Source organism: Lygodium microphyllum, chromosome 25, assembly GCF_053477565.2.
Source record: "Lygodium microphyllum isolate KBCC chromosome 25, Lygodium_microphyllum_v1.1.10, whole genome shotgun sequence".
Lineage (NCBI taxonomy): Eukaryota > Viridiplantae > Streptophyta > Polypodiopsida > Schizaeales > Lygodiaceae > Lygodium > Lygodium microphyllum.
The window spans coordinates 100,320,138-100,334,112 of record NC_141159.1 but is presented as its reverse complement, the minus strand read 5'-3'; the positions used below and the strand labels follow the sequence as shown (position 1 = coordinate 100,334,112).

The 13,975-nt window shown below is 42.7% G+C and overlaps 1 protein-coding gene across 3 annotated transcripts in view; it reads right to left on the bottom strand.

Moving 5' to 3' along the window:
* The window catches only part of LOC148014557 (aspartic proteinase 36-like), a 35,008-nt gene extending 21,475 nt beyond the window's left edge, over positions 1-13,533 (bottom strand). For 2 of the 3 annotated variants that reach the window (XR_015688762.1, XM_087667366.1), the window contains exons 1-2: positions 13,085-13,533; positions 12,202-12,331 (exon numbers count right to left, since the gene is read on the bottom strand). Coding sequence is in view for 2 of the 3 variants with exons in the window: in XM_087667366.1 (XP_087523492.1) it covers positions 12,202-12,331; positions 13,085-13,365 (411 nt within the window). In the remaining variant the exon portion in view is untranslated. The remainder of the gene's footprint in view (positions 1-12,201; positions 12,332-13,084) is intronic. The other variant, XM_087667365.1, reaches the window with a different exon arrangement.
* Between the last annotated feature and the right edge of the window lie 442 nt (positions 13,534-13,975).

Genomic DNA, 13,975 nt, shown 5'->3' with positions numbered 1-13,975 from the left:
TAGTCCAGTGGCGACTGCAGTCATTGACCATACCCCAATGGAGATCTGGATGGACAACTTGAACCCGCTACCCTTCAGATCACGCTTCAAGTGTATAGCAGGGCCCTAGAGTGTACCATTGCGAGCGGCTACCACCTGCATGGAAGAGTTAGCACTAGCCGAAATTGATTAAAGGGAGTGTGATCTGTATTGATTGTGATTGAATTCACACATTTCATCACATAAAGACTTGGGAGTGCACTAGAAAAGCTAAAAGCCTGATTTCTCACAATGCACATTAAGAAGCACCCCACTAGCATCTGAGTGCACATAGCATTGAGAATTGTTTTAAATAACAAGGAATTCAAGCAAGATAAGATAAGTTGAACAAACCTACTGGTAACAGGAGACCCCCAGACATTGAATAGTGGCCAAAGATCCCAATCATCGAATACTAAGAGACTTGAATTGTTAAGCCGCTTAGGGAGCAACAACGACAAGCACAATTAGTGACGCAACTTTACCTCACTTGATCAATCTGATTGACACCCTAGTGGCTCGAGAAGTCGGCAACATGTAAAGAACCAATGCCAACCCAGAAAATGACGAGCTTGACTTGGGAGAATTCCCAATCGACATCTAGCAACTAATGAATGTGTTGACCTACAAAGCGAAATGGAGCATCACGGTAGACCAGTCGAGGACATCATAGCCGATCTAGAGGAGAGAAGGTTGGCAAGGAAAGCGTTGCAAAGCATGGCTTTGTGCCTACAATCGAGAGCAACGAGCTCAAAAGCTAAGACAAGACATAGAAATGCGCGAGGTCCAACGTGTCTTAGCTCTCGCCAATAGAACCAAGACAAGACCAAAATGCTGAGAGGGAGAGAGCCTTAGAGACTGATCTTATGTTAAGCGAGCTTCTCACAAAGCGACTCTTAAACAACACAACTTCGGAGCACAGCAGAACAGCCCTAGCGACTACATTGCTAGCAGGTCTAGGAATCAACCCAAATTCTAAGAGCCAGACCAAGATACTTGTGGTTGCTAAGCAACTCGACAAGTATTAGCTTGACAATGATCCATATAGCTTTGTGGGGCAATTTGAGCAAGTATGCGAAGCTAACGGCCTCGCGAACCCTGCTCAACGCACACAAGCTTTTGAACTTTGCCTAGGAGACAAAGGACGGACGTGGTACAGTAGTCTAGACGATGCTAAACGCAATGACTTCAATAACCTCAAAGTCTCTTCATCAAGAGATTCTCTGAGACAGGATACTCTAATAACCTCATCGTTAGGTTGATGAACATCAGTCAAAAGGACAATAAGGATATCCAAGACTATGTCACCCACATGCAGAGTCTCTTTAAAAAAATCCCAACGGCAAAACAACCTAGCAAACAAGTGGTCTCCACTGCGTTTATAAGCGAAATCCGAAGCGAAAAGCTTTACAAGGCCTTGGTGAGCAACTCAACCTTGCAAAGGGACGTGCTAGCTAGGGTCTTCGAAGAAACCATACGAGTGGATGACCTACTCAAGGAGAGGAGCTCAATACCAACAACTCGAGACAGCACTACCACTAGATCCTCAAAGAGAGCTACGACCATTAACAAAAGATCTAGCCAGAGTACCCAAGACAAGGGAAAGAGTGTCGACCAAAACCAGGATTTGGTGGACATGCAGTTAGAGTTGGCAAAGCTTCAAGAGATGATGAGAAGGCCCACACGACATCATATGCAATGCACATATTATTAGCAGATTAGTCAGCTCATGGTTGAGTCTGGACTTGTGATTCAGTAGGTTGGCATCAGAGATTATTTAGGCATTTTATTTGCCATTGTTTATTGTGGATTGGCATTATTTGCAGCCAGTCGGCCAACATTTAATGTTGGTCGACCAGTCATATTTTGGGCATTTATTTGTCCTGCATATTGTCTAGCTCCCTCCTCCACTTATTCATTCATCAATGGACAATTCTTGAAGAGAGGAAGCAGATACTAGTGCATCCACAGCCGGTGACTTACATTATGTCTGGGTATATGGATTCCATTTCTAGAGCATACATCTGAGTTCTCATCTATATTGTGTTCTCTTTCTTTTCTTTTGTCTTGTGTTCAGCTGTTTATTTCAGCACATTTTGATGCTTCCGTTGCTGCACCACTTCTGACATGGTATCAAATTTCAAGATTTGTGTTTCTGCTGTGTTTTCTTGCCGATTTCAGGACTGTTTTCACTCTTACTGATCAGGCAGTTGCTGCTCCAACGGGGCGACCTGTTTTGCCTGCGTTTTTTGCTGATGTCAACATCCATGCAGCCTGCACATCTGTTTCAGCATGTATTTTGATGTTTCAGCATCTCCTCCTAGCTGGGAGCTTACATTATCAGGCCGTTTTTGCTGTTTTTGACAGTTTTTGACTGATTTTTAGACTTCTTACCGCGGCTTTTATCTTATTTTGATCAGATTTTGGACTTTACTGTATGTGAACTCTTATTTTTTGCAATCTGTGCTCATGGTTTGGCTGTGTTCCCTCTCCAATTACCTTCTTTTCTCTACTTCTTTTCTAAATCCTCTACAAATGGCTGCTCCATGCACATCTACTGATGATACGTTACATGGAGATTCCCGTGAGGCTCTTGCAGCTTCAAAGAGGGGTTTGAAGACGAAGAAGTCAAAGGCCCAATGTTACCACTGTGGCAAGAAAGGTCATTTAAGGAAGGACTGCAAAGAGTTAACGGCTTCCAAGAAGAAAAAGGAGCAGAAGATGAAGTGGGATGCAGACTCCTCCGACGAGCCATCATTTGCCTCCAATTCTCATTCCGATCCTCCGGCCCAGGCGAAGTCCAAAGCGCGGAAGGGATCCTCTTCTTCGGATCGTGGGAAGGGCTTGGTGGCCCCTTCCTCAGCTTCTTTCTAGTGGTGGTGATGCTAACATCCCTCACGACTCTCCAGTGTTGCCAGAGAGGGAGTGTGAGAGGGTGGTGAGATGGGGCAGCCGAGCCTCATCTATATTTCTATACAGATGCACAGGATCCAGAGAGGGACATCCTTGACGTATCGCCCGAAGTCTGGCAAGTCCAAATCCTAGAGCTAGGATTGACATCCAAGTTCATGATGGACTGGTTACTTGACAAAGAGCGGGTGGCTTTCGTCTAGAGCTCACATGAGGGGACACTTTAGCGGTCTGGCCAAAGACGGGGAATCCATGGTCATTTATGTACTACGGCATTGGTGATAGGATGGTCACATGTGCTACTTCAGCGGCATTGTTAATGGGCATTGAGAGCTGCTATGATCATCTCTATCTTCAGGAGTTGGTACGATCAACATCGACATCAGGTTCTCTCCGAGGCACCTTGGTGGTGGCTTGCACACCCACTACTCGGGTATCCATGGTTCTACTATGATGGACATTGTTGTGTGTACTATGATGCGACATTATCATTGTATATTGTATTGTATCAGATCACCCATGCTCTGAGAGAGGGTGTTAGCAGATTAGTCAGCTCATGGTTGAGTCTAGACTTGTGGTTCAGTAGGCTGGCATCAGAGATTATTTAGGCATTTTATATGCCATTGTTTATTGTGGATTGGCATTATTTGCAGCCAATCGGCCAGCAAGTCTTATTTTGGGCATTTATTTGTCCTATATATTGTTTGCCTCCCTCCACTTATTCATTCATCACTGGACAGTTCTTGGAGAGAGGGAGCAGGTGCTAGTGCCTCCACAGCCAGTGACTCACATTGTATCTGTACTCTCTCATGTCTGGGTATATGGATTCCATTTTCCAAGCATACATCTAAGTTCTCATCTGTATTGTGTTATCTCTTTCTTTTCTTTTGTCTTGTATTCAACAGTTTATTTCAGCACATGTTTATGCTTCCATTGCTACACCACTTCTAACACATATTGCCACGGAAATCCTAGATCCAAACCATGTGGATTAGTTCGACCAAGTACCACACCACTCCTTAGAATAGAATCGACCTCAAAGCTGCAACCACTAGGGGAAATTCCTTCTAGCGAAGGTTGTGAGTTTGACTCGGAGTCAAAAGTAAGCTCTAAAAGCGACTCGAAAATACTCCGACCACCTAAGGCCAAACGCACCAAAGTGGACCTCCTAGTACACCTAAGGCGCAAGCGGTTAAAGGAGGACAAGAAAAAACAACAAAGGGGATTGAAAGTCGAAGAGCAACGGAAGCCCTAGGACCTACCTAAGCACTTCACAAAGTTCAAATAGGGCGACAGGGTAGTAATCTTGTTAGGAGCTAGGAGGCAAGGACTAAGCCAATGAACCAATAGAAGGGCCTACTAAGGTCAAGGAAGCCAATTTGGCAGGGGAACGAGGAAAAGCCTCAACCCGCGCTCATAGATGACGACCTGACTAAGCAAGAGGAGGTTGATCTCATCGTTCTCCTACAAGAGTTCATAGATATATTCACTTGGTCCTTAGATGAACTCAAAGGAGTCAATCCAAGGGTTGTGACCCATAACATCGCAATGACTCCAAATGCAACACCAGTTAAACAGCGGTCATACTCGATGAATCCAAACTTAATGAAGTAATTACCCATTTGCTATCCACATTCTTGTTCATCCATAGAAAATCATCACCATACTACCCTCAAGCTAACGGTCAGGCGGAATCCACAAACAAGATCCTAGTGAACATCCTAACTAAGGTAGTCTCTGCCTCACGTAGTGACTAGGACAATAAACTCATGGCAGTGTTATGGGCCTACAAGACGGCCATAGAGCAAACACCATTCAAACTTACCTATGGAACCGAAGCAATCTTGCTAGTGGAGTTTTTCGTTTCAAGCTTAACAATGGCAATGCTAGAGAGATGGGATGGCAAGGAGGCATGGATGGAATGCCTCGCAGAGCTAGAACGTCTTTCTAATACCCGACTCCTAACCTCCCATGCGCTAATCTGCGAAAAGACAAGACACAATAGCTAGTTTAACAAACATATCAAACAACGTGATTTTGAGCACGGCAACCTAGTGCTACTATACTCAGTAAGGGGCCATAAGCAAAAGATGAAGTTCAGAGGATTGGGAGTCAAATTGGGGCAACATAGAGCTTGAGACCCTAGGAGGAGGGGCTATAGGCTTCTTCAATGGCAGTCACCTCAAGAAGTACTACCGCCCAACGCATCCACTGCATGAGCCTCCAATGCTAGGACCCCTTGTAAACGTAAGAGTTGCCACTATCACCGAGGTTGAGAAAGAGGATAAGGAAAGATAAAACCTGCCTACCTACGCATATCAATGACTACCCAGAAGACATGTCTTTGACGCGCTTATTGACGAGGAAACTGACTGTAATATCCTTACGCACAATCATTGGACCCTCATTGGTCAACCCCAATTGCAACCTACTAACACAAAACTTGGCCAGTTTGGAGGGTAATCCTACTCACTGGTCGGAAAGAGCAAAATAGCAGTCTCTATCAAGACTAAAAGCCTTCCTATGATCTTCTACATGATGCCTAACACCAAGGTCGCTAGTAAGGAATCATTGCTAGGAGTGCATTCAAGAAACAAGCACATTGCAATGTCAATTATGACTCGCAGCTCATTCACCTTGCCATTGGCAATGTTCAGATAGTGACGGCTTTCAACAAGGGCAATGCGGCTCCATCGCAGCCTACAGTGCCACCACTAGAGGAACCAAGTGCAAAGCCTAAGGAGGAAGGTCGAAACTTGTCCCAACCTACTGAAACAAAACAGCCACAACCCAAGGAAGCCATACCCAAGACCACTAAGCAACAGCTCAAATGGATGCCCAAACGACAACCGTGGCCACCTAGAAGCCAAACCACACGAACTAAAAACCACAGAACAAACCAATAACCACAGGATCTCACGCCCTAGGCCTAAAAGATAAAGCTGGTGATACAAAAACAAGCGAACAGTCAAGCCACGATGGATACCCAAAGATCTATTGCGCACTCAGGGCTACTACAAAGGAAACCACTAGATTTGGTTGCCCAAAGACTACAAGCGACACGGATGCCTCTCAATCCAAGCCCTCCAACCCATCTCCACAAAACAGTAAGCCAACCACAAAAGAGAAACCAATTGACTCAATGAGCATCAAATCTATAGAGCTCCAACAGGTTTATCAACCAAAACCGCAACCCACTGTATCCAAACTGACTCAATTTGACACTTCTACGATTCCAACTCCTCCACAAGCAAAGAGTAACATATCAATTGAGCTGCAAGACCAATTCATCACACAAATGGCCGATAAACGCCCCATTGAACAATCCATGAGGCAAGCATCAATAGTTGAGCTATCCAACTCAACCAAACCCCAACCTCTCGCAAGCCTTAGACCCTCCTATAAGCGGAGATCTATCCTTACGTTGGCCTCGGACCTAGCCACGAATACGTGGGACAACCTCGTCCGGGTGCCACATTCACCACACTAGCCAAGAGCTATGAATGGCTGGACTTAGGCCTCCTCGACAAGACATTAACAATGGAAGTGCACTCCTTGCTATGCACTTGGAAGGAATATGAGTTTGTGTTTGTCAAGATTCTCAAAATGGCTGAAGCCTTGATTGACAGTGAGATCTCTTGAGAGTAAGCTTGCACACAACAGTTGATCACATCCTATCGCAGGAGCAAAGTCTTTGCAACAAGCCAAAAGCTAGAAGAGTTAACAAAGCTAGCTGACTCTGACTCTTCCTTTCTGCGAAAATTGTATGCTCTATGTCTCCAATGGGAAAAAGAGGGCTGCCAAATTATGACCAACATCGAGTAGAGACGTGCAACCAAAACCATTGAGTACGACCATACCTATGTGACTTCTACCTTGTTTAGAGTCTTGGCCATCACGCACAAATGACTTTTAGAGGAATATGTCATTGCCCATCTCTATTTGGATCGACTCCTAATTGAGGAAGAACTACACATTGCCAACAAGATAAACCTTGGAGACTTCCTAACCGATGTCCTGACCTACATTACATACATAGGCATTAGGTCTCAAAACATGGACAGTCACACCCACTTGGAGTATAACCCAAACTTCTATGATTGGCTCATGACGAAGTAAAGCATAGCAAGCACGCACTTAATGCCCTTAACCCTTCATCCTCCAATCCTAGGAAGGATTTTCATCATTCTAGAAGGGGAGAGGATACGATGGAAAAGAAAACATGACTTGAACTTCAAAACTTCAAACCAAATTTCAAAAGCAAAAAAAGGACGAATAAAGGAAACTTAGGCTCGGTTCAGACGGAGGCGGCAACACTGCAAAACATGACCGACCTTCTGCATCCTTTGTGTGAACAATGAAGCCGGAGGCACAGTGTGCTACAAGAAGGTAAAGAAGGTTTTTCTTAGTGCCAAGGCTCTTCCAAGGGGGAGGGGTCGATAGAAAGAGGATGGGTCCGACAGAAAGAGGAGGGAAGTCTCAGCCATTCGTGGGACGCCATGTCAAAAGTACGCCCCTTTGAGATATCTCTGCTGCCACTAGCCAAAACCCAACCTTATACTTGAAAAAAATCTTTTATGAAATTTGTGCTTGGCATGTGTGGATTGCTTTAAGTATAAAAAGTTTCCATTCTTTACTAAAACGTTGCACCATTCCATAATGTTCGATCTTAAACTTTTTCCTTTTTTGCAAAAAGTACTCTCAAAGAAGCTAATTGTAAGCTATTGTGCTATAACAGAAACTTGAGATGGCAGACCAACTTCCGTTCTCAAAGGAAGAGCACAATAGCTACCGATTGGCCACTGAAACACAAGTCTACAACCAGCCGAAGGACCGCAGCGTCAGCAATTTGGAAGAGCTGGTAAACAAGGAAGGAACGGTGAGACAAATAGTCGACCAACGCAATCTCCGCACATACGTAGAGAAGGTGGGCCAGAAGATCGACCATGGCAAATGCACAGAATTCTTGAGAACCTTCGACACAAGGAAGAACAATGGCATGGTAACTATCAGGAAGGAAGGCTTCCCTAAAAGGATAGAAGTTGTGCTTAGCGTTGAGATAATGGAGAAGGCCTTAGGGTTCACCAACACATAGGGGAAGAGACCAAAGAGGGATGTTTATAGCATATTGAAGATGCTCAAGACAAAGGTTCACACCAATGACAAGGTCAATCTAGCACACATCCCTAACCCTACCATCTAATTACAGGCCAAGATGATGCATGCCCTATTTTCCAGTCACTGATACAATACCCTCATGGCTTGAATTCCAATGTCGATACTTGAAAGTATTCTAGCAAGGGCCCTAGATGACGTAAATCTGAATGCATATGTCCGCAAGACGATTGAATACTCAACCAAGGCATTCTCATTGAACCAAAGGCCTACATGAAGGGAGCCACCAACCACCACAGCCAAATCGGACCGAAAAACGCCTGCATTAAACGCATCCCTGATAGGGTTTGGAGGGGTGCTAACCGCCATCATCCAAGAAGCCATGGGAGAGACGGGAAGGGAAGAGGAAATACGGGAGACTCTGGAGAGGTCTCCTATCCAAGAGTAGCACCTCTCCCCAATCCCACAAAGCCCATCAACATCTCCGAAAGCAAGAAAGGTCGGAAACAAAGAAGCGAGCAAGTCATAGAAAGAGAAGGCAGAGCGAGCCTTGAGAAAGAAGGAAGTTGAACCCCGAGCTTAGCAACAACAAGAGTTGTCCAATGAAAGGACCGTGAGTGAGCAAGGCGAGGAGGGTTCGGTCCCATCAAGCCAGGGGGAGCAAAAGAAAATTTTGCTTAAAATTCCAAGCAGGAAGAAGAGGAGGAACGCCTACGAAAGGTAAAAGAAGAATCCCAAAGGGCGAAGGAAGAACGAAGGAAGAAGCGACAAGAGGAGGAGGAAGGCTAAAGAGAGAAGAGGATGAGCAAATGGCTCTCGCCATCAAGTTGTTCGTCGAGCAACCCAAGTTCAAAAACCAATGAACATTTGCAACAATTTACAACTCTTTTTTGCTTTTCTTAAGTTTGTTGAAGTGACATACTTCACTTTTGATAAGCTTCATCACAATTTCCACAAACCTAGAAATATGAGCAATGTGTCATGTATCATTATTGATTACAATGATTCTCTTCTTTGTTTTATATATTTAATATGCAACCTAGGCAGCCCTTTTGTACAATGGTCTCTTCTTCATTTCAATTTTCCTCAGGTTGTAACTCTAATGCCATTCCTCCTCCCATGTCTACCCTTATAAATCTATATTTTCATCAGCTAGAATATAGAATGAAGCTCTCTTCTTAGTTTTGGTTTTCCTTAAATCTATATTTTCATCAACTAGAATGCAAAATGACGCTATCTTCTTAGTTTTACTTTTCCTAGTTTTATCTTCACTCTCTAAATTCATTTCATTTCTAGTAAACACTTTTATGCATCTTTACTTTCATCAGCTAGAATGCCAAATGAATCTCAAAAGCACCCACTGATCAATCTCTGAACTTCAAATGTCTCACTTTTCCAAGCTCAGGTGGCCTATCTATCCATGCTAAGATATTTGTCTATTATTACTTACCACTTAAAACACCATCAACACGATGTCGTGCCGCTACGCAGACAGTGTGTGAAAAAACCTGAAGCGCATCATCCTCAGCCTTTCTTATTAATCTAGAGAGTCAATGTCATATTAGTCATTAGTGTTAGTGTCCATAGTACGAATAGTTCCACAATACGAGATTTTGGACAAGTTTAGCCAATTTTTGATATTTTGGATATTCTTTCTTATAAATATCCTCTACTTCTAGAATAGGGTGACATGTAAAAAGCAAATGGCTTTTCAACTAGTTTTGGAAGATCTCGTGCAAAAAGAGAAGCTTTAGAATTCAAGCTGTGCACAATCGCAGTTTTCAAGCACCAAACATCACTCCGAATTGGAAAGAACAAGAAAGGGCGATCCGAGAGAATTCTAATTAGACATAATCTATTTTACTCCCCTTTCGGAGCCAATGGAACTATTAGATTTGCGGTCTGAACAACAAAGAAGAAGCTTATATTTGATGCACATTTTTTGTCTACCAAGGAGCTCCAGGAGATCTAATGCTTGAAGATTGCTTCCGAGCAGTCCCAGACAAGGATTTTGTTTATCTTCTCAGGTTCTATCAATACATAGTACTTTGATTCGTTGAGCTTTACCTTTATCTTATGTACCTCTTGTCTATTCTTTTTTTTCTCTTCTATCTCCTATTCTCTACTTCTTCTCTCTTTCATTCCCAGTGGATACAACCTTTTGACTAGAATCCCTCCGACAACACAATTAAGGTTTAAAATCAATCCAAATGTCTAACACTTCTTATGGTTCAAAGTTGAGCATTCCACAATGAAAACTGTATAATTGGGATACTTGCTACTTCTTCCACCACATTGGATAATACCATCATCCTCCATCACAAAGGGTCAAGATTGCAATAGTGTACTAAAAATATCAATTGGTAGTTGGGCTAAGTATAGAGTTTTGGAAACAACCCTCTGAGAATTTATATTTGCAACATCTCCAAAGCTAGTTTTAAAATAGGTGAAATGTCTTAGCATTGACACTAGTTTACAATATGCCATAGTTATCATAATACTATTCTCTCTTTGCCATCTATCTATGACCAATAAAGAGTCATATAGAATGCAACTCTGTGCCAACTTTGTAAAACAACACTTTTTAAAAGAATCTAATCAACTTTATGTCACAATCCTTCTCATCACACCTTAATTCAAAAAACTTCCTTAATGAACACTTAATTCAAAAAAACTCCTTGATGAGCAATCCTACACATATTCGCAACAACATAATCTATTTTACATGAAATAAGTTGCACGGGTTTAAAAATCTCCCACTACTTAGGTGGCGATGACTAAGCTATGGTTGGGAGATTTAACTTCCTTGATGAGCAATCCTACACATATTCACAACAACACAATCTATTTTACATTAAATAAGTTACACGAGTTTTAAAATCTACCACTACTTAGGTGGCGATGGCTAAGCTATGGTTGGGAGATTTAAGAGATTGCAAGTGGAACAATTTGGGCTAGAGATAAAGGCCAAAGCAATGAAAGAAAAGGATAGATACAAAAGAGTCTATATCATCAAGTAATTATTGTAGACCGCTTATACCTAATGACACATGCACAATCAAAATCATTGAGGGAAGTTATAAAGGGCTTAGTATTGTTGTGCTTGAGATGAAGCTTACTTCCCTTGCCTTGGAGAGCTTGAGCCTTGAGTGCCTATTTCAAGTGCTATAATACTCTAGAGAGAGCCATACATAATTGATATACATCAAATTATCGATGGAAGTTACAAAGAACTTAGAATTCTTGTACTTGAGATGAAGCTTGCTTTTCTTGCCTTCAAGAGCTTGAGCACCTATTCAAGGGCCATAATACTCTAAAGAGAGCTATATGTAATCGGTATGCCTATTTGATGTAGGGCTTCCAAAACAAGCATGCAGGATCAAATATTTATCAACTAGGCATGCAAAATTAAAGAAGTAACCAACAAAAGGACGAGCCTATTTAATAGGCTTGACATACACCTATGGTGTTCCCCAATAGCTTTTCTTGCTCACAACTTGCATACCTAACTAAACACCTACCAATTTGAAAAGGTGCATACATGATGGTAAGTCAATCTCGGCCACCAACTATCCTTCCATGCAAATAAACATAGCCATAACAAGCTGCCTACAAAACATTCCTTACCAAATAAAACAGTCAAGTAGAAAACAACACAAATGTAATTGCAAAATAAATGTGTCCATAACAATCTGTTCCCATAACATCCCTTGCTAGGTAAAACAGTCAAGTAGAAAATGACCCATATGCAATTTGTATGACCATTCACTGAAATGTCCCCCAAAGAAAGAAAAGAAAACAATACAGGTGGGTCTGTTGTATGCACATGAATGCATGTGCTGCATGCTTGAAACAAACAATACATCATGCCATAGTAAGGCAACATCAAAGTTGTCTAATTGGCATAGATGGCCAGACAAGTTCAGATTCAGTCTGAATCGGAACATTGCTTACTAGACCGAGCAATAAAGCAGAAAGCTAAGTGCTTCATAATGGCATCACCATTATTATTTCTCATTTTGCTCTCTCTTTTTCATGGTCTGAATGGTCAAAAATTCAAGTAACATAGCATATAGACATTATCTACAGTCCAGCATTGAATGGTATAGCCTGTTAAAGCGTTCATAAAATCATTAGATGGGAAGGATCAGTTGTTACCCCAAGACCACTTGACGTAGGACAAGTTACACAATTTGTGCAAGTCAGCCACAAGAGATCACTTCCAGTGTCCACTTGTACATAGTACTTGGATGGTGGCGTACCAATGAGAATTTCGGTGAAATAAAGCCTTCCAAAAACAAAGTCAACATGCATAATAAGTATAAAGGGAATGGAGATTTGAATCATTATTAAGACAAATCGGAAGAAATCCATTAATCTGCATTAGTGCCAGAATAAGGTGACATGCACCTAGAACGCACAAAGTTCGTTAGCTAACACAAAAAACACTTCATGGCATATTGATTGTGCAGCACGTGTGTGCATTATAAAATGTTACAAAAGATCTATCTATGTATTGATGTGCATGCGTCTATGTGTGCAATATCAAATGTTACGAAATGTTTATGCATGCATTGATGTCAGTTGACAAAAATACATGTATATTGGATGCGGCTGGCCGACAACTAGAAAAGAGAGCATTAGAACAAAAACAATGCCTGTGTATCTAGTGCAGCACTTCAGCTGAAGCCACTTGCATTATAGTTATTTTCCATTTTTTGACACAATCCTAACATGACAGCTGCAAAACTCTCGCCATCAATGTTCCCTTCCTAACCTTTCTTCGCTATGGCTCTTCGTTTGCTTACACCAGCAATTGCTCCTATCACTGATATCGTTAGTGAACATTTCTATTTGTTTGTACTTGAACAGAGATTTCTGTAACCGTATACTCCATCATCGTCTTGCATATCCACATCTCCATATCATCAACGCATATCTCAGTTCTCTGGCACTACCTTACCAATGGCTTAAACAGGCTTCCTTTAGACTTACGCCACATTGTGGAAAACGTAAAGCATATCAGAGATGGAAAACGGACCCCGCTGTGAATGGATCAGCAGAGCCTCCCAAAGGAAACGCCACCGCGCCAGCAAGAATCCGAGAGTGCCGGTGCCGGTCCAGCAACTGGAGATGATGGAGATGCTCCGGCGTCATGCTCACCAGCTTGCCATGATCATGCTGAACGTAGCGGCGCATGGAGCCATACTTATGCCGGAGCTTGAAAAAGTTGGCACGAGCAGGGTCGAAGAGGCAGAAGGAGGAGGCAAAGACGAGGATGATCGTGGCAAGGCCGAGCTTACATTCGGGCTGAAAGGCCATGATGCAGGAAATGTGCCGAAAATGGACAGCCCGCAGTTAGGCTTTAACAACACGAAGGAACGAGAAGGCACAGTACGTGTGGCGTGACGCTCGCTCCCTCTTCGCCCCGAATGAACCTGACACGAGAGGTTTTAGAATTGCAAGTCCAAATATGGAGTGTACTAGCATTCTTTCTTTATTTTGTCGCACCCATTTGGTCATTGTCCTCTTTTTCCGCCTCTTGGGTTGGTAAGTTATCGTTGAAGCTCGCGATGGTTCTAGTCACAAACGCCACGGGTCGAGTGACGCTTGGATGGGCTCATGGTGAGAAATAGTTGATCACATGAACATCTCTACTATCTTTCGACTCTATACAAGCTTTGAGTGTGGCAAGATAAGCTGATGTGCAACACACTTTGTGAGCAGTGATAGCATGGCATGTGTTCTCACAAATCGTGGCAAGTGTTGATGACTCTTTCCAAGCTCTTACTAATGGAGTTTTGATGTTAGGGTCAAGCACACCATTCTATTTAACGTTGTGCTATGTTCATGGACACTCGTCATAATTTGACTCAAAAATCTGGTGGGCCCATGAAGGTAATACAAAATGATGGCAACGGGCAAGCTCCAG